Here is a 27938-nt window from a genome sequence, read left to right on the forward strand (position 1 = left end):
ACTAAGTAATAGCCATGCCCATTTTGGCATGGACTAGCATATTTGGGGGGGGGGGGAAATGTGTCCATGCTTTGCAAACAAATGGATCCAGATTTATTTTTTTTAGAAATCAGACAGAATGAATGTACAGAGAGTAGAATATCTTTCAAATATTCTATTTTTTCTCTCTCTGTAAATCCAGAATATTATTGGTCTCTTTCATCTCCGTGGTCACTTCTGCCTCTGCAGCTCAGGAGGGTGCAATTTCCCCAAGTCTGATGCTGTTCTTGGTCCTCACAGATCTTCCGTATTCCGTAGGTCCTGTGAACACGATGTTTTTCTCTCCTTAAGCAGTGATTTTTTTTGTTTCAGGCTTACTGGAGACCAAGAGGCCTTCTGTTTGCTGGGAGTCCAGCTTCTGGCTCTTATTCCGTGATCTGTGCGGGGGGAAAAAATGCCATTAAGTGAGTTTGCAGAGGGGTTTCACCAACTCAGTTGATGCACGAGCATTTGACCCGGTTGCGTTACTGAAATTTAGTTGCTTTTAAGCTTCAGATGGATGAGGTTTGATGTCTGTAAACTTCCCTTTTTAAATTGTTACTAGATAACCTGTGCCCCACTGAGTCTCATCATTTCAGAGATAATTCCTTTCCTAAACACAACAGAGCATGAGGTGAGGGAGCGGAAGGGAATAAGCGCGGGGGGGGGGGAAACGGGAAAGAAAAGGGGACGGGGAAAGAAGGGGGGGAACCTTAAGAGCCTTGGTGGAGCAGTGGGCTGATGCCTCCTTAAGTAACACCAGCTACCTGCAATTAGTGCAGGTTTGAGTCCCACCAGGCTCAAGGTTGACTCAGCCTTCCGTCCTTCCGAGGTAGGTAAAATGAGGACCCAGATTGTTGGGGGCAATAAGCTGACTTTGTAATAATGCCGCTTGGGGTGTGTGTGAAAGCCCTAATAAGCAGGCATATACATAGAATGAAGGCTACTGCTAAGCTTGTAAGCCGCCCTGAGTCTTCGGAGAAGGGCGGGATATAAATGTAATAAAAATAAAATAAATAAAAAAATGATGGGCAAAAGCGCAGGGGGAGTAGGCAAGATTTTCAGCTTCCTGCAGGCTTCCTCATTGAATTTCCTTGTAGGAATCTGGCAGGGAGTATTGGAAATTAATCCTTCCTTCCTTCCTTCCTTCCTTCCTTCCTTCCTTCCTTCCTTCCTTCCTTCCTTCCTTCCATCCTTCCTCAGCAGACAGATAAGTGGCTGCTGTTGAATGGGGGAGGAAGCAAGGGATTGCTAAACTGACTGGGAAACTGTCACAAGACAATTAAGATCCTGTGACTGCATCAGCACGCCAGCAATGCAGCAGCAGTCAGTAGCTCTGAAGCAGCCAGAAGTTTCCCCAAATTTCATTTCCTCAAGACTTACTGTATGGGTCCTGATTTTTGGATGCATTCTGTAAGTTGGCCCATTTAAAGTATTCTCGGTTCAAAAATTGTTGCCCTATCACGCAGCAGTTAAAAGGTCACGACAACGAGAGTTTTTAATGGGATATAGATTATTATTATTATTATTATTTAAAATCATTCAACCCGTAAGTTGGCTTTCTTGCTAAAGAAGAAGGATCAGCATGGAAAGAGAAGGTCCTTAGGGAGGAATGCAAAAATCCAGGACCACATTTTTCCTCACCTGTTCTCCACCTGCTCTATTGTTTCAGGCAAGGGGAGGTTGCGAGTTTCCGGCAAGAAGGCCGCCACGATTCCAGATATGATGGGAGCCGCGCCGTAGATAAGATTGGGCAGAAATGGGATATATTCTCCTGTCATCTTCACTGCCGGAGCCACGATGCCTCCTATGCGGGCCATAGTGTTACTGAGACCCATACCGGTTTGCCTGCACAGACAGACCCCCCCAAAAGCAAAAGGATTGGTCATGCTGCTTGACCTCATGGAGGTACGTTGCTCAATTTAAACCCCTGTTGTTGTTTTTTAATGACACCCCTACAAGCAGCTATCTTGCACCCACTTTTCCTTTCTTTCCCTCTCGCCTGAGCCCAAACTATCTTTTCAAAGTCACCTGCCCACACAGTTGTTTGATCTCTCACCGAAGCACTGTGGGGTAAAGTTCTCCGGTGTATAAATAGATGCAGTTGAACGAGGCACCTAAGCAGCCCTTCCCGAAAACAGCCACGGTGGTCCTCACGGCCTGCATATCTGGGAGAAGGCGAGAGGTCTCGGGTGAGGACCATGCTCTCTGGAGCTCCAAGCCATTCCTGGCGAGGGTGGTCACATGGATGCCCACCAACTCATTGCTTTTAATTAATCAGGCTCACCTCCAGAAGCCTTGGGCACTCCATCTCTTTAGAATAGAACAGAGCTGGGAGGGACCTTGGAGGTCTTCTAGTCCAGCCCCCTGCTCAAGCAGGAGAACCTACTCCGTCTCAGACGGGTGACTGTCCAGTCTCTTCTTAAAAACCTCCAGCGATGGAGCACCCACGATTTCTGGTGGCAAGCTGTTCCACTGGTTGATTGTCCTCACTGTCAGGAAGTTTCTCCTTAATTCCAGGTTGCTTCTCTCTTTGATCAGCTTCCAACCATTGTTTGTCGTCCTTCCCTCTGGTGTTTTGGGGAACAACCTGGCCCCCTCTGCCTTGCGGCAGCCTCCCAAAAGTCTTCAAGAAGAGACTGGACAGCCATTTGTCCAGAATGGTAGAGGTTGGACTAGATGATCTCCAAGGTCCCTTCCAACCCTGTTATTATACGTTGTATAATGGGGTGGGGTGGGGGATAACATTTCTGAATTTCATAGAATTATCTCCAGAATGTTGCTGAAACAACAGCCTAGTTTAGCACGGATGCTGTCCGTGGTTCTGAACGGACCGATCCATCAGTTTCCAGATGGAAGAATGGGTTCTGTTTGTAAAAATACCTGGTTCTTTTGTCTACTTTGCTCACAACCTCACAGCCAACCTCGGTCTATTGTCGCATCTCCAATCAGGCGCTTTAGCCATTATTATTTGCTATCGTTTTTATGCTGCTTTAAATTCAAAGGATCCTAATGTGTTGTTTTTTTCAACCTGGGCAACATTAAGAGGGATGGACTTCAACTCCCAGAATTCCGCAGCCAGCAGATTTTTAAGATGGGCAGACTTCAACTTCCAGCACGCTGGCTGGGGAATTCTGGGAGTTGAAGTCCATCCCTCTAAAACTTTAACGCTAATGTCTAAACCTCCCTGAGCACAAGGCAGAAAATCAGTAACTTTGTTTCCCCATAACCTTTGGATTCCAGTATTGCGCTACTGAGAACCAAGGTCTTCCTCACCTTGTGGGATGAAGATGTTGGCTAGGATGGTTAACCCGGCCAAGATGAGGGCAACGGCTTGGGTGAACCGGCGTCCAATGTAGCTAATGGTGAGGACTGAAATAAACTTAGCCGGGAAGTCAACTGCTCCGAAAAAGAGTTGGATCAGGTAGATGTTACCTCCGAAATTCTGCAGGTCCATCACGAGCCCGTAGTAAGCGAAACTGGTGGAGAACCTTGGAAGGGGACCAAAGGAAAAAAAAAGTGAATAAATGATACAATTATAAAATAAAAATAAAATAATAGAATAGAATAAAAAATATGAAATAATAAAATAAAATAATTTAAAATAAAATAGAACAGAATAATAAAATTTAAAAATTAAAAATGAAATGAAATGTAAAATATGACATGAAATGAAATAATAAAATAAAATAATAGAATAGAATAAAAATAAAATAATAAAATAATTTTTTAAAGATAAAATAAAATAGAATAAAAATTATAAAATAAAAAATGAAATGAAATGAAATAATAAAATAAAATTATAAAATAAAATAATTAAATTAAAATAGAATAGTAATAAAAATAATATGTAAAATAAAATAACGTTAAAAATAAAGTAAAATATAAAATAAAATATAAAATGAAATTAAAAATTAAATGAAATAAAAAATGAAATGAAATGAAAAAATAAAGTAAAATATAAAAAATAAAAATAGAACAGAATAAAAAATTATAAAATAAAAAATAAAATGTAAAATAAAAAATGAAATGAAATGAAATAATAAAATAAAATTATAAAGTAACATAACTAAAATAAAATAAAATAGAATAGAAGAATAGAATAAAATAATATGCAAAATAAAATAACGTTAAAAATAAACTAAAATATAAAATGAAATTAAAAATAATGAAATAAAATAAAAATAAAATGAAATTAAAAATAAAAATATAGAATAAAAACAAAATAAAATATAAAATGAAATTTAAAATAAAATAATAAAAGCTAAATTAAAATTAAAATTAAAATTAGCTTGCAAAGTCAGCGGAGAGAGGTTTCTTTCCGGAGTTTCCGGCCCTGCTGCTCACCAGACTAAGCAGACGCAAAGGGAGATGCGACGCATGATTGGGATCCGGACCAGGTCGAGCAGCGAAGTCTTGGACGTCATGGAGGCCAATTCCTCCTTCATCTTGGACCTCAAAAACTGGAGTGGGGGGATACATTGGAAGGCCTGGTTGAGTTTTTAAATCTGGGATGTTTCTAGTGGCACGCAAGAGGGCGAGTTCGAAAACCTGGTGTGAGTTGCAAGTAGTCCTTGAATTCACTTAGTGACCGTTTGAGTTTGAAGGTTGCCCCCACCCACCCTTGGCCAGTCAACATCCAGCCAGGATTTACGGCCATTGGCAGCACCATTTCGCTGGAAATTGGCTTTTCCATCCAGTTTCTGGCAAAAAAAAACTAGCCCGGAGAGAACAATGGGTTCACTTAACGACTGCCAGGTTCGCTTAGTGACTATCACGGAAAAAGGTTGTAAAAAATTGGGTCTAGTCACATGGGGAGCTGCCTTACAACAATCACAACCTATAACCGTAATTGCCAGCCTCCATTGCAGTCATAACATGAGGACTACCTGCATTGTTAAATCCCACGTAGAGGTGGAGTTACAATCCTTCATTTCACGACTGTCTAAAATTACGACGCCACTGCAAAAGGACTTGTCTGAAATTAGGACCGGTCCTCGTACTTACGACCATTGCCACATTCCCACAATCATATGATCAAAAGGGGGCACGATTATGCAAATAAATAGAATTAATCTTGACGCCTTTGGGCAGGCTCACCTCATCATTTAGCTGCTCAGCAGCTCCCGGCTTCCTGTTAATTTTGGCCACCTTCTTGAGCTCCGTCACGGCCTGTTCGAGCTTCCCGGCTGTTATCAGCCAGCGAGCTGATTCACAAAGCCACCTGTGGGGATGAAGGTTGAAAGAAAGGGGGGAAAACCCCACAAGGAGATTCACACTGAGGCTTGCCAACTATTTCCCAGTTAATAATATGGTTCCAAGCTCTACAAATCAGCCAAAAGAAGAGAGTGGACAATCACCTGTCTGAGATGATATAGGTCCGCCTGTTTGAGCAGGGGGCTGGACTAGAAGACCCCCAAGGTCCCTTCCAGCTTCTATTCTATTCTATTCTATTCTATTCTATTCTATTATTCTATTCTATTCTATTCTATTCTATTCTATTCTATTCTATTCTATTCCATTCCATTCCATTCCATTCCATTCCATATTTTCTATTCTATTCTATTCCATTCCATTCCATTCTATTCCATTCCATATTTTCTATTCTATTCTATTCTATTCTATTCTATTCCATTCTATTCTATTCTATTCTATTCTATTCTATTCCATTCCATTCCATTCCATTCCATATTTTCTATTCTATTCTATTCTATTCCATTCCATTCCATTCCATTCCATTCCATTCCATTCCATATTTTCTATTCTATTCTATTCTATTCTATTCTATTCTATTCTATTCCATTCCATTCTATTCTATTCTATTCTATTCGACATTCACCTGTCTGAGACGGTATAGGTCTTCCTGATTGAGCAGGGGGCTGGACTAGAAGACCTCCAAGGTCCCTTCCAGCTTCTATTCTATTCTGGATTCTAGATCAGTAGCTGAAAATATGGTATTGCATCTCTTGTTCCCTCATGGAGGACTACTGCATTGATGTGTCTTAATGATGGCTAAAATTGGGGACAGGACATAGAATAGAATATTGATGCTTGGCAACTGGTTCGTATTTATGACGGTCGCAGAGTCCTGGGGGGTCACATGATCTCCTTTTGCAACCTTCCGACAAGCAAAGTCAAAGATGCCAGCTTCACTTAACAACAACTGTTATCGACAATATATATGTCTAAGTGCTATTGCAGTTGCTACTAACTTAACCACTCAACATCTGTTAGCAATAAAGGTCGTAAAGTGGGACAAAACCCACTTAACAAATGTCTCGCTTAGCAATGGAAATTTGGGCTTTGTTGTAAGTCAAGGACTACACTTTTTTCCTGGGCTGTCATAACTATGAATAGAATAGAATGACAGAATTGGAAGGGACCTTGGAGGTCTTCTAGTCCAACCCCTCGCTCAGGCAGGAAACCCTATACCATTTCGGACAAATGGTTGTCCACTTTCTTCTTAAAAACCTCCAGTGTTGGAGCATTCACCACTTCTGGAGGCAGGTTGTTCCACTGGTTAATTGTTCGAACTGTCAGGAAGTTTCTCCTTAGTTCCAGGTTGCTTCTCTCCTTGATTAGTTTCCATCCGTTGCTTCTTGTCCTGCCTTCAGGGGCTTTGGAGAATAGCTTGACTCCCTCTTCTTTGGGGCAGCCCCTGAGATACTGGAAGACTGCTATCATGTCTCCCCTCGTCCTTCTCTTCATTAAACTAGACATACCCAGTTCCTGCAACCATTCCTTAAATGTTTTAGCCTCCAGTCCCCTGATCATCTTTGTTGCTCTTCTCTGCACTCTTTCTAGAGTCTCAACCTCTTTTTTTTTTTACATCGTGGCGACCAAAACTGGATGCCGGATTCCAAGTGTGGCCTCGCCAAGGCCTTGTAAAGCGGGATTAACGCTTCACCTGATCCTGATTCTATCCCTCTCTTAATGCAGCCTAGGATTGCGTTGGCTTTTTTGGCAGCTGCAGCGCCTGGCTGGCTCGCATTTAAGGGATTGACCACTAGGACTCTGAGATTCCCTGTGGGAAAGACGGCCACTAGACTTACTCCCGTGTCCTATTTACCAAGAATAGCAGAAGAATAAGAAAAAAGGCAGAGACACCGCCAGCTGTAAGTGGTGCCAGTCTCGTAAAAGATACGCCAGGCCAGCCAGGACGAGCTGCCCAGCGGTGTACGCACAGCCATTGAGGGCCCCCAGCACCGGACGGATCTTGGTGGGCGTCCACTCCACACCTGTTAGGAAGAGCAAAAAAACAGCATTCGAAGTCTTTCTGGCTTTCAAGCTGCCCAGGCGAGGGAAAAACTCAAACTGGCAAGCGGGAACTCTCAGGGCTGCCCAAACACAAACTCAACAAGGAAACCCAACCACACTGCAAAAAAATCACAGAAGAACAAGTGACTCGACGGCCTGCTATTCCTGCCTAGGGAGGCTCCGTCGACGGCTCGCAGGTCCGTCGCAAACTGGGGAAGAGGGGCGGCGTGGCAACGGGAGGATGACAGGGACTCACACAGAGAGACGCCGTTCATCACGATGCCCGAGAAAGACATCCCGGTGAGAAAACGAAGGACGCAGTAGACGCTGAAATTGGGAGAAAAGGCTGTCGCCGTGCCAGTTGTGGCCAGCTGCAGGTAACACCACAAAAGCATTGGCTGGCGACCGAACCTGCAGGGGCAGGAAAGGAGGGAACGTGAGAAGAGAAAAGTGGGGAGGAAAGGGAATATTCGGAAGGAAGGCACGTAACTATCGCCTCTGGCGGACATGCCCTAAAGCAAAAAAAAAAAAAAAAGGTTTTGAGAGATGTTTTGGTATTTTATTCCATTTCCCCCCTGTCTCTTTAATCTGTGAGCTTTATTCTTGTTTAGCAGGTTTAGCAATTAGCACTGCAAGCTGGTCTTCTAAATTAGAAGTAGATATTAATAGAAATATTTTACTGAGTCATTCATTAAAATGCCACCCTCCAAAACTGGGAAGCTAACTTATCCGGTGAATTATCCCCTTAGCGTGTTACAACATTAATTAGTACTTTTATCCTGGTTCCACACCGCACCTAGGATGTGGGTGCGTGCTAAATGCATTTAATAAAGAAAAACCCGAGCACTTTGTACATGTCCAGAGGCATACGGTATCTCAGTTGCAAAGTTACCCAGTTAATTATCGTTTTGCGTCTTGCAACATTAATTGGTACTTTTATCCTGGATCCACACTGCACTTAAAATATTGCTGCATGCCAAATGCATGTAATGAAGAAAAAAAAACCCCTAGCACTTTGCACACGCACAGAGGCAATTCTTCATGGCAAAGTTATCCAGTTAATTATTGGTTTGCGTCTTACAATATTAATTGCTATTTTTATTCTGGGTCCACACTGGTGCCGGCTAAATGCATGTAATAAAGAAAAAAACTTAGCACTTTATACATGCCCGGTGGCCTTTCTCAGTTGCAAAGTTACCCAGTTAATCATCCCCTTACAACATTAATTGGTACTTTTATCCCGAGCCCGCACTGCACCAAGAATATTGCAATTAAATGCATTTAATACAGAAAGACCGTAACCCTCTGCACACACTCAGAGACATTTTGTGTCGCAGAGCTGAGCAGAGCGATAGCAGTTTCCCCTTGACAATATTTTTGACTTGGATATCAAAATTCTCATCCCTCACCTGTCCGAGAGGCCTCCGAATAAGATGCCGCCGACTAAAACTCCGGCCATGTAAATCGACTGCGCCATTTGCTTTAGTGTTCGGGATGAACAAACTAGATCCCACTGCCGAAAGATTTGGGGTCATGCAGAAGGAAAAAAGAGAAAATATATACATTTTTAAAGCCATTATTTTTTCCCCCCCCACACACACACACACCAAAAATAGGTTTTTATCTTCAAGGTGGACATGGGAAAAGAGGTTTCTCGGGAACCAGGCACATTGCGGATCTTCCATCGCGACACGGAGGGTCCCGACTCTCCATTTGCAACTGGGGTCCTGCGTTTCCATCCCTCATTGGGCTTCGTAGGGTCACAACCCTCTAAAACAATAAATGCATTTGTGGGCAAGCCCTTGTAAAAATAAAACCAACCTCCTTGGCTGTAGGGTCAGGAAAGAAATAAATCTATCACTTATTTTGAGCAACTTGCACTTCTAAAACGTGGGAGAAGAATCGCTGCAGCTAAATTAGTAAGATGGTTGTTAAGTGAATCACTGAGTCATTGTGTAAGTCAGATGGTTGTTAAGCGAATTACTGAGTCATTGAATTAGTAACATGGTTGTTAAGTGAATCACTGAGTCATTGAGTTAGTAACATGGTTGTTAAGTGAATTACTGAGTCATTGAATTAGTAACATGGTTGTTAAGTGAATCATTGAGTCGTTGAGTTAGTAACATGGTTGTAAAGTTAATCACTGAGTCGTTAAGTTAGTAAGGTAGTTGTTAAGTGAATCATTGAGTCGTTGAGTTAGTAAGATGGTTGTTAAGTGAATTGCTGAGTTGTTAAGTTAGTAGCCTGGTTGTAAAGTGAATCTGGCTTCCCCATAGGTTTTGCTTATCAGAAGGTTGCAAAAGGGGATCAGGTGATCCTGGGACCCTGCAGCCATCATAAATACTTGCCAGTTGCCAAGCGTCCGAATTTTGATCACATGACCCTGAGGATGCTGCAACAGTTGAAAAGTGTGAAATACGTTCCTAAATCACTTTTTTTTCAACGCCCTTGTAACTGCGAATAGTCACTAACCGAATGATTGTAAGTGGAGGACTACAGATACATTGCCCGAGGCACTCTTCCCCCCCCCTCCCCCGCTGCAATTTGAGAACCTGGATGTGCCCAAACTGGTCACTTCCGAATCCAGACAAGCTTTGGTCTCACCTCTGTCACAATGGTCTTGTGGAAGACACTTTGGTTGTACACCCATCCGTCTCTACAGGGCTCCGTTTCCATCTGGGTGTTGTTCTCCATGGTGTCGTTCAAAAGCCAGGCCTGCTTCGGACGGAAACGGTGGCACTTGGCCGGCTTTCCGTTCTCATCCATGGGAAGGGACACCACAAGGAGAGCCTCGTCTTCGGCACTCCGGTTCCTAGGAGAAGTGTGGAGGCTGGTGGCACAGTGGTGATCCGGTGTCCCTGCGGTGAAATTCTGCAGCATCATATGACAAGCCATCATAAGCAACGGAATGGAGATCAGAGTCACATAGATGATCTGGAAGCGCCCCATGCTGCCCACGTGTTCTAAGATCTCTGTGAAGCCCATGGTGGACGGTTGGAAGAATCAAAGCTGGAGGACCCTGTGGGAGAAAGTGGAGGAGCAATTGGATCCCTTTCTGTTAGAGGTTTACCAAAGCCTTGCATTAACACGGCTTTTTAGGATGGACCTTAAGCTGCTTCCTCCAAAGGACCTTCAGCTAGATCACCAAAGGACTTCAACCAGATCTCCAAAAGTCCTTCAACTAGATCTTCAAAGAACCTTCAGTCAGTTTCTGCAGAAGACCTTCAACCAGTTTCTCCAAAGGATCTTAAATCAGTTTCTCCAAAGGACCTTCAGCTGGATCACCAAAGGACCTTCAACCAGATCTCCGAAGGTCCTTCAACTAGATCTTCAAAGAACCTTCAGTCAGTTTCTGCAGAAGACCTTCAACCAGTTTCTCCAAAGGATCTTAAATCAGTTTCTCCAAAGGACCTTCAGCTGGATCACCAAAGGACCTTCAACCAGATCTCCGAAGGTCCTTCAACTAGATCTTCAAAGAACCTTCAGTCAGTTTCTGCAGAAGACCTTCAACCAGTTTCTCCAAAGGATCTTAAATCAGTTTCTCCAAAGGACCTTCAGCTGGATCACCAAAGGACCTTCAACCAGATCTCCAAAAGTCCTTCAACTAGACCTTCAAAGAACCTTCAGTCAGTTTCTGCAGAAGACCTTCAACCAGTTTCTCCAAAGGATCTTAAATCAGTTTCTCCAAAGGACCTTCAGCTGGATCACCAAAGGACCTTCAACCAGATCTCCAAAGGTCCTTCAACTAGACCTTCAAAGAACCTTCAGTCAGTTTCTGCAGAAGACCTTCAACCAGTTTCTCCAAAGGATCTTAAATCAGTTTCTCCAAAGAACCTTCAACCAGATCTCCCAAAGACCTTTAACTGGTTTCTCAAAGGACCTTCAACTAGATCTCCAAAGGACCTTCAACCAGTCTCTCCTCATCCAGAAAAGCAGGAAGAAGCCACAAAAGTGAAGGATGCGGTTTTGGAATCCTCTTCTGGAATCAAGGAACAAATATAACACCTCCCCTCATCTGGGTGGGACATTCTCCAGCCAAGCAAAAGCGGACTTCTCTTTTTCTTTTCCTAGAAAAAGCCTCTTTTTCAAAAAAAAAAGAAGAAGAAGAAGAAGTGCTTCTGAGAACCGAACCAGGACAGAGACAAGTTCTAGTTGAGCTCCCGGTTAAAGTGTGACAGCATCACAGGGATGGAAGTGTGAAAAGGGACACCGAGGGAGCAGACTCTTGGTGTGACTTTTCAGCCCAAAGAGCAACTTCACGCAAGAGATGAAGCCTCTTGACCCCGGGGCTGGGTGTATCATTCACATGGCAGGCGTTAGAAATTAACGGCCCTTGCAGAAGGGTCCGAAGTCTTTTGACGGCCACGGGGAGCTTGGCCAGCCAACGAGAAGGAGGCCGCAGTGATGTCTCCCAACCACCACCCCTGGTTTGAAGATTTTGCAAGACGATGGAAGAGACGCTTCAGCTGCGCTTCTTGTTGACCTTCCAACCCAACTGGAAATTGAAGGACATTTTCATAACGCCGCCCCATCTCTGATCTCCAGTATCTTAAGGCCCAAGGGTCTCCACTTTTAAGACTTGTGGGCTTCTGGAGGAATTCTGGGAGTTGAAGTCCTCGAGTCTTAAAGTTGCCCCAGTTTTGGAGACTCCGGTTAAATGAAGTGTCAGAAGTTTGAAACGAACATTCTCTCTCTCTTTTTTTTTTGCAAGCGCACGTCGGCGTTACATTTCGGGTGGGGTGTTTGCCTCTTTCGGAAACAAGGGCGCTTTGGAAGTAGCCCTCCCGGATCTAAAGGACGGAGACAGCCTGGGGTGGGAGGGAGGGGGGGGGGGAAGGGAGGGCATTGCCAGCCTGGGCCCAGCTCCCTGGAGAGCAGAGAAAACTGGGCTTACTTCTTTTGGAAAAGGTGGAGATTGCAACAGCCTTGGACCACTGCATTAAAAATGGAGCTCAGCCTTCCTTCCTCTCATTCCCATCTCCTTCCTTCCTTCTCTCTCTCTCCTCCCTCCCTTCCATCTTTTATCTTATTTTTCACAGTTCTGAAGCACCTAGCTCCCTTCCTTCCTTCCTTCCTTCCTTCCTTCCTTCCTTCCTTCCTTCCTTCCTTCCTTCCTTCCCTGTTCCCTTCCCTTCCCTCCTTCCTTCCTTCCTTTCCCCCTTCCTTATCTCCTCCCTCCCTCCTCTTATTTTATTTTTCACAGTTCTGAACCATCCAGCTTCCTTCCCCTCCCCTTCCTTTCTTCCTCCATCCCTTCCCTCTCTTTACTTTACCTCCTTCCCTCCCTTTTCCTCCCCTCCTTCCTTCCTCCCTCCCTCCCTTCCCTCTGTTCCTTCTTCCTTCCTTCCTCCCTCTCTGCCTCCTTTCCTTCCTTCCTTCCTTCCTTCCTCCCTCCCTCCCTCCCTCCCTCCTTCCCTTCTCCTTCCTCCCTCCCTTCCCTCCTTTCCTTCCCTCCTTCCTTCCTTCCTTCCTCCCTCTCTCCCTCCCTCCCTCCCTTCCTTCCTTCCTTCCTTCCTTCCTCCCTCCCTCCCTCCCTCCCTCCTTCCCTTCTCCTTCCTCCCTCCCTTCCCTCCTTTCCTTCCCTCCTTCCTTCCTCCCTCCCTCCCTCCCTCCCTCCCTCCCTCCCTCCCTTCCTTCCTTCCTTCCTTCCTTCCTTCCTTCCTTCCTTCCTTCCTTCCTACCTTCCTTACCATCTCTCCATCTTTCCTCCCTCCCCTTCCTATTCCTTTCCTTGTCTTTGGAAGTGTGGGGGGGGACTTAGCATCTGGTTTTCTTTTGCAAAATGCAAGGTGGGACTTCCTTGCTCTCTTCTTTCCTTTCGGCTCGAAGTGAGATTTCATGGTGGCGACTGTGGGGCCCGAGAAGGTGGGGTAGCCTTCCAGGGCCAGAGGTAGCCATCATTGTCTCCGGGGTTGCATCTCAACCCCCCCCACCCCCCATCTAAGGCAGGTGGTGCATTTACACCTCGCTTGTTAACCTGGTTATCAAACGCCTCCCTGTTTTACAATCCTCCAAATCACCATCTAATTGGAATGGACGGCTTTATACCACAGGCTGCCCCCTGACACACAAACGCACATTTTTTCCTGCGCAACACCCCGAATTGCAACCACACCAGCGTGATTTGAACAATGGACTTTATTCTCCTCATTTTTCCAAACCAGACAAAACGACAACTTATTAACTTTCCTGCTTGCCAAAAGAGGCAAAAGATTTCCATGAGGACAAACGATCGATGCCTTCTTGGTATATCCGAGCCCGTTGGCTGCCACATTAAAAAGATGGAGGAACCCACACACCCCACTCCCTCCTCCCCTTAGCAGCCTAGAAGTGATGATTGCAAACAGATGTAGGTTTATTTACGGTTGACATCACCAGTTATGGCCCCTAACTGGTCCTGAACAATTAACTAGCATTTGTTGCCTGAAAGCATTTGCAAAAGCTAAAGCGGGGCTAAACTCGGTTAAATTGTGGATGGGTGATCACGAAGGACTCATCTGGGAAGTTTTTTTTAAAAAAAAAATGAAAAAAAAAAACACCAAGAAGACAATTAGCCAAATTACCTCCAAAATACCTCCATGAAATTATCAGAAGTTGCTCCCCAGGGCAAACCTCAAAATTGCAAAAAAATAAAAATAAGAAGAATAAACCGCTTTATTAGAGGCAGGTAACAAGAGCAGGAAAAACTTCTCAACTTGTGACTTGGGAAGACTCCCCCCACCCCCCACCCCCCACCCCAAAAAAGAAAAAAAAGGGTAAGAATTACAGATTGGCAGAAAATAACGTGGTGGCTTGGAGCTCTTGTCTAAAGGAAAGAAATCCCTGACAATTCAAGAATCGTTTTTTTGGAAATGCGCTCTGCACGTGTTCAGAAGACCTTCCCCATCTTTATTATCACAGCACTGAATCCTCCCAATGAGGCTGGCTTTAGCTCAGAGTCCACCCCTCCCCTTGACCAGTAGAATACAAGAAAAAGGGGGGGGGAAACTAAAACAAGGGCCCATTTTGGTTTGTTTTTTTACGTGTTTGGAAAAACACATCCAGACACACCACACCCTTCCATCTTGGCTAAATGCAGATCCCAAAATGCAGCTCTAAGAACTTTATTTCCAGAATCAAATTGTAAGCCAGCTCAGCAAGTCTCTTTGAACAGAACTTTTTCCTGCCTCTGAAGCAGGATTTTCTCCTGAGCAATCTCTTCTTCGTTCTTCTTTTTCGTCTTTCTGGATCTGAGGTGGAAAGGAAAGAATAAATCGAAGTTCAGCTGAAAAGCATCTCCATCGTGTCATCCAACGAACAACAATTAATTAAGATAGGTGCGCTTGAACTCCCAGAATTCCCCAGCCAGCGTGGGTGCGCTTGAACTCTCAGAATTTCCCACCCAGCATGATTGTGCTTGAACTCCCAGAATTTCCCACCCGGAATGGGTGCGCTTGAACTCTCAGAATTTCCCACCTAGAATGGGTGCGCTTGAACTCCCAGAATTTCCCACCCAGCATGATTGTGCTTGAACTCCCAGAATTTCCCACCCGGAATGGGTGCGCTTGAACTCTCAGAATTTCCCACCCAGCATGGGTGCCCTTGAACTCCCAGAATTCCCCAGCTAGAATGATTGCGCTTGAACTCCCAGAATTCCCCAGCCAGCATGGGTGTGCTTGAACTCCCAGAATTTCCCGCCTAGCGTGGGTGCGCTTGAACTCTCAGAATTTCCCGCCCTGCATGGGTGCCCTTGAACTCCCAGAATTCCCCAGCCAGCATGGATGGACTCAATTCCCAGAATTGCCCAGCCAGAAACTTACTTTATTTTAATGTATCTTAGTCTTTATCTTCTTATTTAAAAGATTCGTTCGTTCATTCATTCGTTTGCTCGTTCGTTAGACTTAATGTGCCCTCCACGTAGCCAAGAGGCAATTAGAAAAATGATTTAAATAAAAAGAACTTGCAGCGCCCGGCTAGGCCCAAAGCGCCAAACGTAGCCCCAGTGATGGCCACCCACCTGTTCTCCACATCTTCTATCGTGTCCGGCAACGGCACGTTCAGCGTCTCGGGCAGAAGGCAGGCGATGATCCCGGCTGAGATGGGGAGGGCCCCATACACAATGGGGGGAAGGAAGGGGTAGTAATCCTGTAGCATGTTGGTCAGTGGAGAGACCATACCCCCTACTCGGGCCATCGTGCTGCCGAAACCCAGCCCGGTCTGTCTGAAGAGGGGCAAAGAAGATCAGTGAGATTGGGGGTTCCAAGGATCCCCGCACCCCTTCCCCCCAACGGTCCTCAACTTATTTCAACTTTTCCACAACGGCTCATCCTGACTTCTAGGGTTTTGCCCAGCTCAGTAAAAGCGCGGTAGCCACGATTAGCCCAAACTAGGCTGAATGAGGTTGTGTGAACACAACAACCGGCGTCAGATGGGTGTCAGGGTAGCCCAAGCCGCAAAGCTGCGCCTTGCCCGAGGCTTCCAACACCAGCTAAGCCGCTGAGTGGGGAATTTTCCCAGCCAAATTTGGTTTCCCAAAGGACAGGTGGGTCCCCGACGTAACAACCGCAATTGGGACGAGAATCTCTGTCGCTAAGCGACAGTCACTGAGTGAGCTGTGTCTGATTTTGCAAACTTTTTTTTTTTTTTGGCCTAGTTGGTTGTTAAGCAAATTGGTCTTTCACACGCACACACACACACACACAAACAAACACAGACTTTGCTTTCCAGAAGCCAACTGGGGAAGGTGGCAAAGGGCGATCGTTGACCCAGGGATGCTGCAACCGTCGTAAATACAGGCAGTCCTTGACTTACAACAGTTCACCTAGTGACCGTTTGAAGTTACAGCCCTGGAAAAAGTGATTTACAACCACTGTTCACACACACGACTGTAGCAGCATCCCCGTGATCACGTGATTTGCATTCAAACGCTTGGCAACCGACACACATTTATGACGGTCAGGTGACACTCCCACCCCCACTTTTTGCGACCTTCTGACCACCAAAAACAGTTGGGAAACCAGATTCAGTTAACAACAATGTCACTGAACAACGGCAGTGATTCACTTAACAAACAAGGCAGAAAAAAGTCGTAAAACGGGACAGAACTCAACAAATGTCTCGCTTAGCGACATAAATGTTATTGCTCCGTTGTGGTCGTAAGTTGATGATTAGCTGTGCAGGCTGGTGCTCAGGTGCCCAGAATTTGATTATGTGACCGTGGAGATGCTGAGTCGGTCATAAGTGCGAGGATCGGTCATCATCCTTTATCATTTGGGGGGGTGCCTTTGAATGGTTGCTAAGCCAATGGACGTAATTTAGGACTTCCTGTAAGTGGGGAATGGGGGGGAGGAATCGAACCCAGGCCCAAAAAGGAAGAAGAGGGTCCTTTAAAGGCAGCTCTCCTCACCTGACGGGGGTTGGGTAGAGTTCGGTTGTAAAGAGGAACACACAGTTGAAAGCCCCTGAGAGGCAGCCTTTGCCAATGACCGCCAGCGCCGTCCGGAGGGTCTGCATTTCTGCCGGCAGAAAAGGGGGAGACAGAGAACGACATCATGTAATTGCAGATAGTCCTCGACTTACAACGGTTCATTTAGTGACCTTTCATCAAAGTGACAACAGCGCTGGGGGGAAAAAAGCGACTTCTGGCCGTTTTTCACCCTTAACGACCGCTGCAGCCTCCCCGCGGTCGCTTGATCAAAACTCAGACCCTTGGCAACTGGCTCGTATTTACACCGGGTTGCAGAGTCCATCACGTGGATCTCCTTTTGCGGACCGCCTGACCAGCAAAGTCCACGGGGAAGCCAGATTCACTTAACGACCGTGGGACTAACTTAAGCAACTGCAGTGATTTCACTTAACAACCGTGTCACGAAAGGTCATCCAATGGGGCAAAACTCACTTCGCAAATGCCTCACTTAGCAACATTAAACATCTCTGGTCTACAACACCGTCCTTTCAGAAATTCCCAGAAGGCTCCACAACCCATTTGCACCACTCAGGTGACCCTGAGGACACAGGTCAACCCACAAGTGGCCTCAAGGACTCTCGAAAAGGATGCAAATGACCAGCTGTCTGCAAGGAGTATAAATCCTTCCACTCCCCGCCATCCAGTCAGAACGGAAGAAGCTTCTTGGAGGAGAAGCGAAACGCCTTCAAAGAAAAACACGGAAGTCCAGTTGCCTCCTCAAAAAGCACCTTTGGGACAGCCATGAGCTGGATGATGGAGCATCTCCATATAGACCTTTAGGTTAAAGAGTTCTGATCTCTGGGTGGGATACCCGGAATAAACATGCTACAATTCAGCTTTCTCCTGGAGAACGTGACCCTGGGCCTGTTCTGTACCAGCCTGCTACCGGCCCTGCAGAAAAGGCAGGGACAACCCCTTTTACAATAAGGCAAGAGGCTGGAATTACGCCTGCCAAATTTATTACTACGAAAACAAACAAGACACGAACCAAGAAACCGGAGCTTTAAGAAACACGAACTATCCAAGCGGTTGCCTTCAGCAAACCAGCCCTCCCCACACATTTCCCTTATATAGAGTTCAGGGCGTGGCTTCTCTCTGCCTCCTTCCGAGAAGCCCCATTGCCTTCCTCTGGCTACTCCTAATTGACTGCCTCCTGCGTCGGGCGTCCTTGAACAGGGCCAGCTGTGGGTCATGTTCATCCACGCTGTCAGGCTCACACAGCTGGGTCTCTGTGGTGACCAAGTGGGAGGGGCCTGGCTGAGGGCTCTCATCAGCAAGATCTTCAACCCCCTCAGCAAGGTCTTCAACACCCCCCTCCTCCTCCTCTGAGTCATCCGACCCAACTGCCGAACCCACAGGCTGACCCTGAATCACAACAGGGCCCACTCCAAGTCTTCTGGACAAAGTCCTTGTTCTTCTTCTGAGGAAGGCACCCGACGAAGCCTCCTAAGACCTGGCCATGATGAAGGCTGACGTAAGAAGAGACGCAAGACACCCAGTGGGCAGATTGGTCAATACCCACCCAAGGGCACAAATAGGTTGGTGATGATGATGGTGCCGGCGGTCACCAGGAAGGCGGTGAGGCTGACCCTCCGTCCAATGTAGCTCATGGTGATGGTGACGACCAATTTGGCGGGAAGATCCACCGCTCCAAAAATGACCTGGATGAGGTAAATGCTGACCCCAAAGTTCTGGAGGTCCATGACCAGCCCGTAATAGGAGAAACTGACGGAGAACCTGAACGACACAAATATATTATAGGTTTTTTAAAAAACAAAACAAAACACAATTGCTCTTGGTGTGACAGTGATTTCCCAGAGCGCTGAAGATTTTTTTGTGTGCTGTGAACAACCAGCCTGAGTTTCCTTGCTGAACCACAGAAAGCAAATCGGAAGTTGAGGGGGCTCCATCCCTGGAGGCTTTCAAGAAGAGACTGGACAGCCATTTCTCTGGAATGGCATAGTGTCTCCTGTCTGAGCAGGGGGTTGGACTAGAAGACCTCCAGGATCCCTTCCAACTCTGTGGCTCTGTTATTCTGTATCCCATCCTTTTCCAAAAAAAAAAAAGTCTGTTATTCTATTCTATGAGATACCCATCTCAAAGGAGGAAGAAACATTTATTTATTTATTTATTTATTTATTTATTTATTTATTTATTTATTTGTTTATTTATTTTTTACTTACTTAATTTTCATGTTTCTAGACCTCACCATCTCCCTCAAGGACACCCTTGGTTCTAAAAGCTGCTGGAGTTCTTGTACAAGTAACCATCAAGTTACCTGTGGAAACTCGTCAAGGAGAGAAGCAACCTAGAACTAAGGAGAAACTTCCTGACAGTTAGAACAATTAACCTGTGGAACCACCTGCCTCCAGAAGCTCTGAATGCTCCAACACTGGAGGTTTTTAAGAAGAGACTGGACAGCCATTTGTCCGAAATGGTATAGGGTTCCCTGCGTGAGCAGGGGGTTGGACTAGATGACCTCCAAGGTCCCTTCCAACTTATTATTAATTATTTTATTTTATTATTATTATTATTATTATTATTATTATTATTATTATTATTATTATTATTATTATTTTATTGTTTTATTGTTTTATTTTATTTTATTTATTTTATGGAGCAGTGGGCTAATGCCTCCTTAAGTAACACCAGCTGCCTTCAATTAGTGCAGGTTCGCGTCCCACCAGGCTCAGGGTTGACTCATCCTTCCATCCTTCCAAGGTAGGTAAAATGAGGGCCCAGATTGTTGGGGGCAATTAAGCTGACTTTGTAATAATGCCGCTTGGGGTGTGTGTGAAAGCCCTAATAAGCAGGCATTTACATAGAATGAAGGCTACTGCTAAGCTTGTAAGCCGCCCTGAGTCTTCGGAGAAGGGCGGGATATAAATGGAATTAAAATAAAAAAATAAAAATAAAATAAATTATTATTATTATCTTATGTTGGTAATTCAGCCTGCCCATTACGGCCGTAGCTGTAACAGTCCTCAAAGGGGTCTTTTGAACCACTAACCCGATTTTACGATGATTTTTTTTTTGCAGCGGTCGCTAAGCGAAGGTGGCGGTCACGAGTGTGAATGCTATGGTCGTTAAGGAAGGAAGGCTAAGATTGCTAATTATAATAGAGTTTTATTTTGTTTTTGTTTTTTAATCGTTTTAGTGGTTTGCGCTGTATTTATTGATTTAAGGCGCTTGCAAGATTGTAGCTGTAATGGATGTTTTTGATATTGTGAGCCACCCAGATTCATTTGCAGAGATGGGTAGTTATAGAAAGTAAAAAAAATAAAAGCAATAAAATAATAAAATAAAAATAATGAAATAAAATAAAACAATGAAATAAAATAAATAAAATAAAACAATAAAATAATAATAATAATAAAATAAATAAAATAAAATAAATTCATTCTTTACTAGGGTGTGGTTTTGCCAAAACCAGTAATAAGTGCCATTTTTTAGCAAAACCATTGCAAAACATAGTCACGTGAGGGTGGGAACGCTGCAAACATCCTTAAATATCGGTGTGATGCCGAACACCCAAAGTGTGGTCACCCAACCATAGGGAGGGGTGGGGGAAGTCAGAATTTGAAATCTGGGTCATGTTCTCATTTTCAGATAGGTCCTAACTTTGAAAGTCGCTAAGTGACTGGTCGTAAGGCGAGGACTCTCTGCAACTCCCTCCGTTAGCTTTCATAAATCTCGCTAAAGAATACTCTGTGCAATTCAGCCTGGAAAAAGCTTTAAGTATTTGCTTTATTCCTGCGTTCGACTGTGGATCTAACGGTGGGCTTTTTGGTTGCAGACTATATCCTGGAAAGCTGGCCCACAATGGGGGGTTGTTTCTTCAGAGGCTCTGTTCTTCGGATTGACTCTCTTACCACACCATGGAGAGGCAGAAGAAGATGCGACGGATGGCCGGCGTGCGCACCAAGTCAGAAATGGTGTACGAGGATTTGCACGAAGACAATTCCTTCTCCATACTGGAAAGCAGAACCTAACAGGAAGGGAAAAAATATTGATGAGGAGCGGAAACTTATCACGAATGAAGGAGAAGGTAAGTGTCCCAGGATAATGTGGCAAGAGCCAAACTGGCTCGGTCATCAGGACTAGAAGCTTAGTCTTCCGATCGTTCAGACTCATGCTGGTGTCCATCCTCTGGGAACTTCTCTCTAGCAGTGTGTTTGTTTGGGGCTATTCTGTGGGTGGTGTTTATATGATGCCTGGTGTGTGTGTGTGTGTGTGTGTGTGTGTTTTAGATGGCTGGCTCTCAAGTTGTTGGTTGTTTCCTTGTGCTGCCAAGTCTTCCCCTCCTAAGTCCTTGATAAGTTGGTGATAAATCAGCACTCCTGTTGGACTGAGGATGGATCTGTTTCTCAGGCTAATCACTTCTCTGGCTGTTTTTGTACCTGCTCAGCCAACAATCTTAGTAGCTGCAAAATTTGAACGTATGTCCTTGTTTATTGCAATGTGAGGCTACCAATGACCACTCACTTATCAATTTGATCTGGACAACCTCAAAGCTTTGGCAAGTTTATACAACTGCTTGGTGAGTTTCCCCCCACCCCCTCGTTTCCTCCATACCTCTGTGGTGATTTTTGCACCCGCTTCCTGCTTGTTGTTGATCCTGGCCACTCTCTGGAGAACACCAACAGCCTTACTGGCCTGGCCTGACTGAATCAGCCAGCGAGCTGATTCCGCATACCACCTGCAAGATAGACACACAAGTGGCCATGAGTTGCACAGGTTATCAAGTCTACCCGCCAAACTATAGGTAGTCCTCAAATTACAACCACTAGCGAATCTAAAATTTATGTTGCTAAGCAAGACAGTGGTTAAACGGTGGTCCCGTTTTGCGACTTTCCTTGCCCCCACCCTTGTTAAGTAAATCACTGCAGTTGTTAAGTTAGTAACTTGGTTGTTAAGTGAAACCGGCTTCCCCCTTGACTTTTCTCGCCAGAAGGTTGCAAAAGGGGATCACGTGACCCCGGGACACTGCGTCCGTCGTAAGTGTGAGTCAGTTGCCGAGCATCTTATATTTGGTCACGTGACCCTGGGGTTGTAAGTGTGAAAAATAGTCGTCAGTCCCTTTTTTTTCAATCCTGTCGAAACTTCAAACGGTCACTGAATGAACCGTTGTAAGTTGAGGACTTCCTGTAGTCTTCTACACAAAGTCACGACACCCCTCTTCTTCTCTTTTTACTTGTCACCACCGCCTTTGCTTTCCTGAAACTTCAGCCCTCTGGGAAAAGTGTGTGGGGGGAAGACCCATCATCCCCGTACATACCAGGAATAAAGCAGAAAGACAAGATAGGGAGCCGAAACAGCCACCTGCAGCCAGCGCCAGTCCCGGATGGCGTAGGCCAAGCCCGCGAGAAGGATTTGCCCCAGAGTATAAGACAACCCGGTGAGGGCAATGGTGATCGTCCGGTGCTGGGTGGGAATCCACTCCACAACTGGGGAAAAAAAGAAGGAATCCATTTTAGGAACCGCTCGGCAGCACTTCTACCTGAACTGGGTCTAGGACAGGGGTAGGCAACCTCTTTTAGGACTCGTGGACTTCAACTCCCAGAATTCCTGAGCCAGCCACGCTGTGGGGAAAGGGAGAGGTTTCCAAGCTGAGCCATATTGGCTCAGGAATTCTGGGAGTTGAAGTCCTACCCCTGGCCTAGGATAACTTGCCCTGGCCAACTCACGGTGGCCACCTTGCCACGGCTAACTCGCCAGTGCCAACTCACCAGGGGACAACTTAACATGAAGAAACTGTACCCTAGGCCCGTTCCTCTCTTAATATTATTATTATAATAAGGCTATTATGGTTCGCTTGCACTGAGCTGTCCCGCAGCAAGTTGGCGCATTCCGATCTGAATTCCACAGTTCGGTGTCCACGGAAAAATAGCAATAGCCGCTTACACTTATATACCACTTCACCGCGCTCTACAGCCCTCTCTAAGCGGTTTACAGAGTCAGCCTGTTGCCCCTAACAATCTGGGTCCTCGTTTTACCGACCTCGGAAGGATGGAAGGCTGAGTCGACCTTGAGCCGGTCGGGATCGAACTGCCGAATTGCGGGCAGTCAGAAGAAGTTGCCTGCAGTACTGCATTCTAACCACTGCACCACCACCTACGGCTCTTGGTGTCCTAATATCGTAAACGTCGTACTAACTATTTCCTCTGGCACCCCAAGTCTCTGCCAGGTACCCGGGAATCGGAAAATCCAGACAGTTCGAATGAGCATAAAGATTTATTGCAAGCTTAAGTTCTCTACAAAAATCTGAACTACTAACGGTCAAAGCAAATTGGTGGTAATAAGGACTTCAAGGAGGGCTGGACGTAGATCTCTTATGGGCACGCAGGGACTTAGAACTTATGACGTGTCTGACTCTTCCCTCGGGCTCGGCCTGGTCATCTCCTACAATCTGCCAGCCCTAACTGATGTCATTGTTCGGGTTCTTTGATTGACAAGGAAATCTTCAGATCCAACCATTGCATCTTCTCTGTGGGTCTGCATCTCTGTCTTTGCTGAGAAGGTTCTTCTTCCGCTCCAGAAGAAAAAAGATGCAAAAAGTTATAAAAAGCGGATGCAGGGATGGATGGATGGGGAAGGGAAGGGAAGGGAAGGGAGGAAGGAAGGAAGGAAGGAAGGAAGAAAGAAAAGAAGGAAGAAAGAAAGAAAGAAAGAAAGAAAGAAAGAAAGAAAGAAAGGAAAGAAAGAGAGAGAGAGAGAGAGAGAGAGAGAGAGAGAAAGAAAGAAAGAAAGAAAGAAAGAAAGAAAGAAAGAAAGAAAGAAAGAAAGAAAGAAAGAAAGAAAGAGAAATCTCGCCAGGCACGATGAGCTTGGGAGACAGGAGGTAGAGCAGCAGCCTAACCTGGATTTCTAACTTGGATTCTTGGCTTCTAACTCTCCTTCTCAGGGGAGCCCAAGGGATCCACCCAAACCAACAGCTGGATTTGCTTTGACCTTCTCTTGAAGCCCCTTTTGAGCCCCTTCTAGAAGGTTGAGCATCTTACCCAAGCAGGCAATGCTGAGGCCGAATCCGGAGAGCGCCATGCCGGTCAGGAAGCGGAAGACACAATAGGAGACGTAATTGGGGGAGAAAGCTGTGCAGATCCCCGTCACCACCATTTGGAAAAAGGACCAGATTGTGAGCGCTCGGCGACCAAATCTGTGGGAAGGACAAAGAGACCATCATCCAGCGCCCTGCTCCTTATAAGCATGGCAAGCATGGAAGAAAATTGGTGTGTGTTTGTAGTGTATGTTTGCTTGTGTTTGTCTGTGTTGGGAAATGCAGATTGCTTTCTGTGATAATACAGATGGTCCTTGACTGTATCTATCTATCTATCCATCCATCCATCCATCCATCCATCCATCCATCTCTCTCTCTCTTTCTCTATCATCATCTATCTATCTCTATCTCTATCCATCTATTTATCTTTCTATCATCTATCAATCTCTCTCTCTCCCCCTACCTCTATCTATCTATCTATCTATCTATCTATCTATCTATCTATCTATATCCATCCATCCATCCATCCATCCATCTCGCACCACAAACTAGCATACAAAAATATTCTCCAGCTGTATGCTGTATATTGGCTGTTTTGCTTTTCCAGCAATGTTTAATCAACATCTGGAAAGATTTGATCCACTGGATCAAAAGGAATCTCACTGCAGGTGTGGATCAGATCTGAGAGGCGAGAAGCGGTTAGCACGCCCTTGTGACCAACATCCAAACTGCACTTCTCAGCCTCCCGGTGGGATAAAAAAGTGATTTGATCACCAAGTGGTGCCCTCACCATCGGAGTTCGCCCGCTTCTCACCTCTTTCTCACGGTGCTGCCCCCTGCTGCCCAACATACCTGTCAGCCAGCCCGCCTAACACCAGTGCACCGATCAGCACCCCCGCCATGTAAACAGACTGCGCCATCTCCCGAAGTTTCCGCCGGTCACACACCAGGTCCCACTGTCACAGAAGAAAAAATTTGCATTGCATTAAAAGGTCTACCAACAGAAAAGAACATTTCGTAGCTCAGGGTCGAACTGTGGGGTCCTTGGTGCTCTCTGAGCTTGGTGGGGATTTTTTCAGGAATTTGATGACCCAACTAGGTAACGTCATCAGTGCTCATAGAGTGCAAATCGCCCTCCCTTCTAGCACTGATGATGTTACCTAGTTGGGTCATGAAATGTCTGCAAAAAAACCCACCCAGCTCAGAGAGCACCAAGGACCTCACAATTAAAAGGTGTGTTTGTGAGAGAAGGGGAGTCCTACCTAGCTGGCATTTTGGGACTTGGATGATGCGATGGAGGAAGCACAGTGTGTTTTGTGTCTGTGTGTGTTGGGTGTGTGTGTCTGCAGATCAAGGCCCGTTTGCAACTTACAGACAACAGTCGCTCAATGTTATTATAATGGACTGGGCAACAATGTCACAAACATCGCTTCAAAGAACCATTTTTCTTTTTCAAATGTTTGCATTGCCCCCTAGCGAGTTTGAAAACATTTCAACTGCCAGAATTCTGGAACCACAGGACTAGAAACTTGCTTGCTTTTCTCGTGATCTTTTCTTTTTTTTTTAAACAAAAACAAAAGCAAAAAAACTGATTTTGCTCCCAATGCAGGCATTCAGAGGCTGATCTTTCGGGAAGGAGAACCAAGCAAATCTTGCCTATTTAGCAAGACTCAAAGTTGCGCTCCGGTTACCTGAGTTTGGGAAGGTGACGGGGCAGGGGAGAACAAGAAGGAAAACATAAATTGGGGGCAGACAGAATATTCCCCCTCCAGGAGGAGAAAAAGAGAATGGAAGACAGGCTCAAAACAACACTTTTGCTCTCTGCAGAAAAAAAAATGCCAGTCCTTCTCTTAGAACTGGTGCCAGATAAATATGTCCCACTGATTTGAAATTTTTCTGTGCCCAGCAGGACTTTCAGATTGCATTAGGGCTGGGGGGGTTGATGGGGGGGGGGAGAAAATCCCCCCCCCATTTCCATACCGGTTTACCCATGCAACTGAAAACATCTCCTGCAGTTTGTGCGACTTTAACTCCTTTGTTTGCTGGGAAAAAAATCACTGGATCATTCGGTTTCATCCCCACTAAAACAGCTCCCAAGGACCAGGCTGGATGGTGGCAATCACAACCTGGCAAAAACTTTTGTCTAGATTTTTCAGGGTCTTTAAATTTGGGGTGCAACAGGGCAAGCAAGAAAGTCCTGGATTCAAAAGGTGACAGCCTCTAGATGAATTAAAATCCTAAATGCAAGATGCTATGTCAATATTAGGGCTGATCACGCAGTCAGCCAGATCTTTAGACTGGATTTAGCATTTTTGTCCACCTATCAAGACCATTCCCAGGATCTGGGGTAGACAGATGTTGCTTTTTGCACCTCATTTTCTCTGAAATACTTTTACATCGTTTTCACGGATATGATTATGAAACAGACTTTCTTCCTCCCCCCCCCCAATATGTATGGAAAGAATAGATTGGTTCCACTAAAACGTTTCGAAGGAACAATCACCAAGGCAGGAGAATCGCATTTGAAAAACAGCCAAAGAGATATCTAGAATAGCAATTTAATATTGCATTTAAGTATTTGGTATTCCTTCCTCTAACAAAACCACGACTGGGTCAGGAAGGGAACAGCAGTTAAGATGACAACATTAGGGAAATTTGCACCCAGGCAACAATCTTTTTCAGACGTTGCTTTTCAGCTCAGCTGAATTATTTTAAATGATTATTTAGCCCTATTTTATAACTTTCCATGTACTCCATTAGGGTACAGTGCAGGCTGCCTTTGATCCAACTGGTTTGTGCTGCTAGAAGTTTTTGCCCAACCTTAGCGGCAGGTGCTGGAGAATAAAAACTTCGCTTTGTGATTTTCCTATCAGCTTTGCAACGTTTTCAAAAGTGTCCGTACATGCTTTTGAAAAGATTGCACAATCCAGCCATGAAATAATCGTTCGATATAAATTCTTGGCTTTTTAAAGGGAGGAAAGGTGGTGGTGGTGGTGGGGACTCTGCATAGGCTCAGGGGCACTCTTTCCATGCTCAATGCATTCAGTGCTTCTGCGCTAGCAGAAAAACCTCAGATAAGAGCAGCAAAGATGATTTACAGGGCTGGGGACTAAAATATGTGAAGAACGGTTAAAAGAATAGGGTATGTCTACTCTAGAGAAAAGAAGAACCAGGGGTGACATGATAGCAGTCTTCCAATATTTGAGGGGCTACCCCAAAGAAGAGGGGGGGTCCACTTATTCTCCAAAGCCCCCGAAGGCAGGACAAGAAGCAACGGATGGAAACTAGTCAAGGAGAGAAGCAACCTGGAACTAAGGAGAAACTTCCCGACAGTTAGAGCAATTAACCAGTGGAACAACCTGCCTCCAGAAGTGGTGAATGCTCCCAACACTGGGAGTTTTTAAGAAGAGACTGGACAGCCACTTGCCTGAAATGGTATAAGGTTTCCTGCCTGAGCAGGGGGTTGGACTAGATGACCTCCAAGGTCCCTTCCAACTCGGAGGATGTCCTGTGTTCTATTTTGTTCTGTGATCGTTAAAACAAATAATGCTTCTCACAATTCATTCATTTCCGGATTGCCACTCACCTGGCTGACGATGGTGGACGTAAACTGAGTTCGGTCATAAAGCCATCCGTCGGCGCACGCCTCGGTCTCCGTCTGGTTCGCCCTGCTGACACTCGCGTTGAGGAGATACCACTGAGCATCCGTGAAGCGTCGGCATTTTTCCAACCTTTGCTTGCTGTCCATGGGGATGCTGACCCGGAGAAGCTGGCCAGCGCCTAACGGATGCGTGATATTGGGGTACTCACTGCTATTGGGGGTGAGGCGCACCTGGCAATGATGTCCTGGGATAGCGGCCGTGAAGTTCTGGAGAAGGTTATGACTAGCCATGAACAAAACCGGGATGGTGAGCAGCATCGTGTGGATCAATTGGAAACGTCCCATGCCACCAATTTGCTCCAGGATTTCCCCGAACGCCATGTTGAGCCAGAAAAAAAATCTCAGCAACGACCACAAAAAAAAAGAGGGTTCTCTAAAAAAAATCTAGGGGCCAAATCTTGTTCCCACTCCAAATTTTCTTCTCATAAATGGAAAGACGGGGAAAGAGAAAAAAGAAAGAATGCCGAACAATCGGTGGTGACTTGAAAAATAGAATTCCTGCAAAAAGAAAGACTCAAAGATCCAGGATTTTTTTTTTTTTTTGGTTTAAAGAATTAGAG

At 45.4% G+C, this 27938-nt stretch overlaps 1 protein-coding gene across 1 annotated transcript; it reads right to left on the reverse strand.

The window, feature by feature from the left end:
• Positions 1–325: 325 nt before the first annotated feature.
• LOC310647486 (uncharacterized protein) lies at positions 326–27807 on the reverse strand (the record flags this gene model as incomplete). The annotated part of the gene is made up of 21 exons (XM_083374800.1): positions 27304–27807; positions 24570–24673; positions 23722–23876; positions 21999–22167; positions 21296–21419; positions 20593–20708; positions 18243–18457; positions 16661–16769; positions 15272–15475; positions 11536–11699; positions 9880–10247; positions 8685–8788; positions 7385–7686; positions 7088–7256; positions 5119–5242; positions 4641–4721; positions 4366–4508; positions 3295–3509; positions 2078–2186; positions 1663–1866; positions 326–416 (listed from the first exon to the last, which is right to left on the reverse strand). The coding sequence occupies exons 1-21, from the start codon at positions 27697–27699 to the stop codon at positions 326–328; spliced, it is 3666 nt and encodes a 1221-aa protein (XP_083230926.1). The 5' UTR covers positions 27700–27807.
• Positions 27808–27938: the final 131 nt, after the last annotated feature.

Source organism: Vipera ursinii (genome assembly GCF_947247035.1).
Source record: "Vipera ursinii genome assembly, chromosome: 15".
Classification (NCBI taxonomy): Eukaryota; Metazoa; Chordata; class Lepidosauria; order Squamata; family Viperidae; genus Vipera; species Vipera ursinii.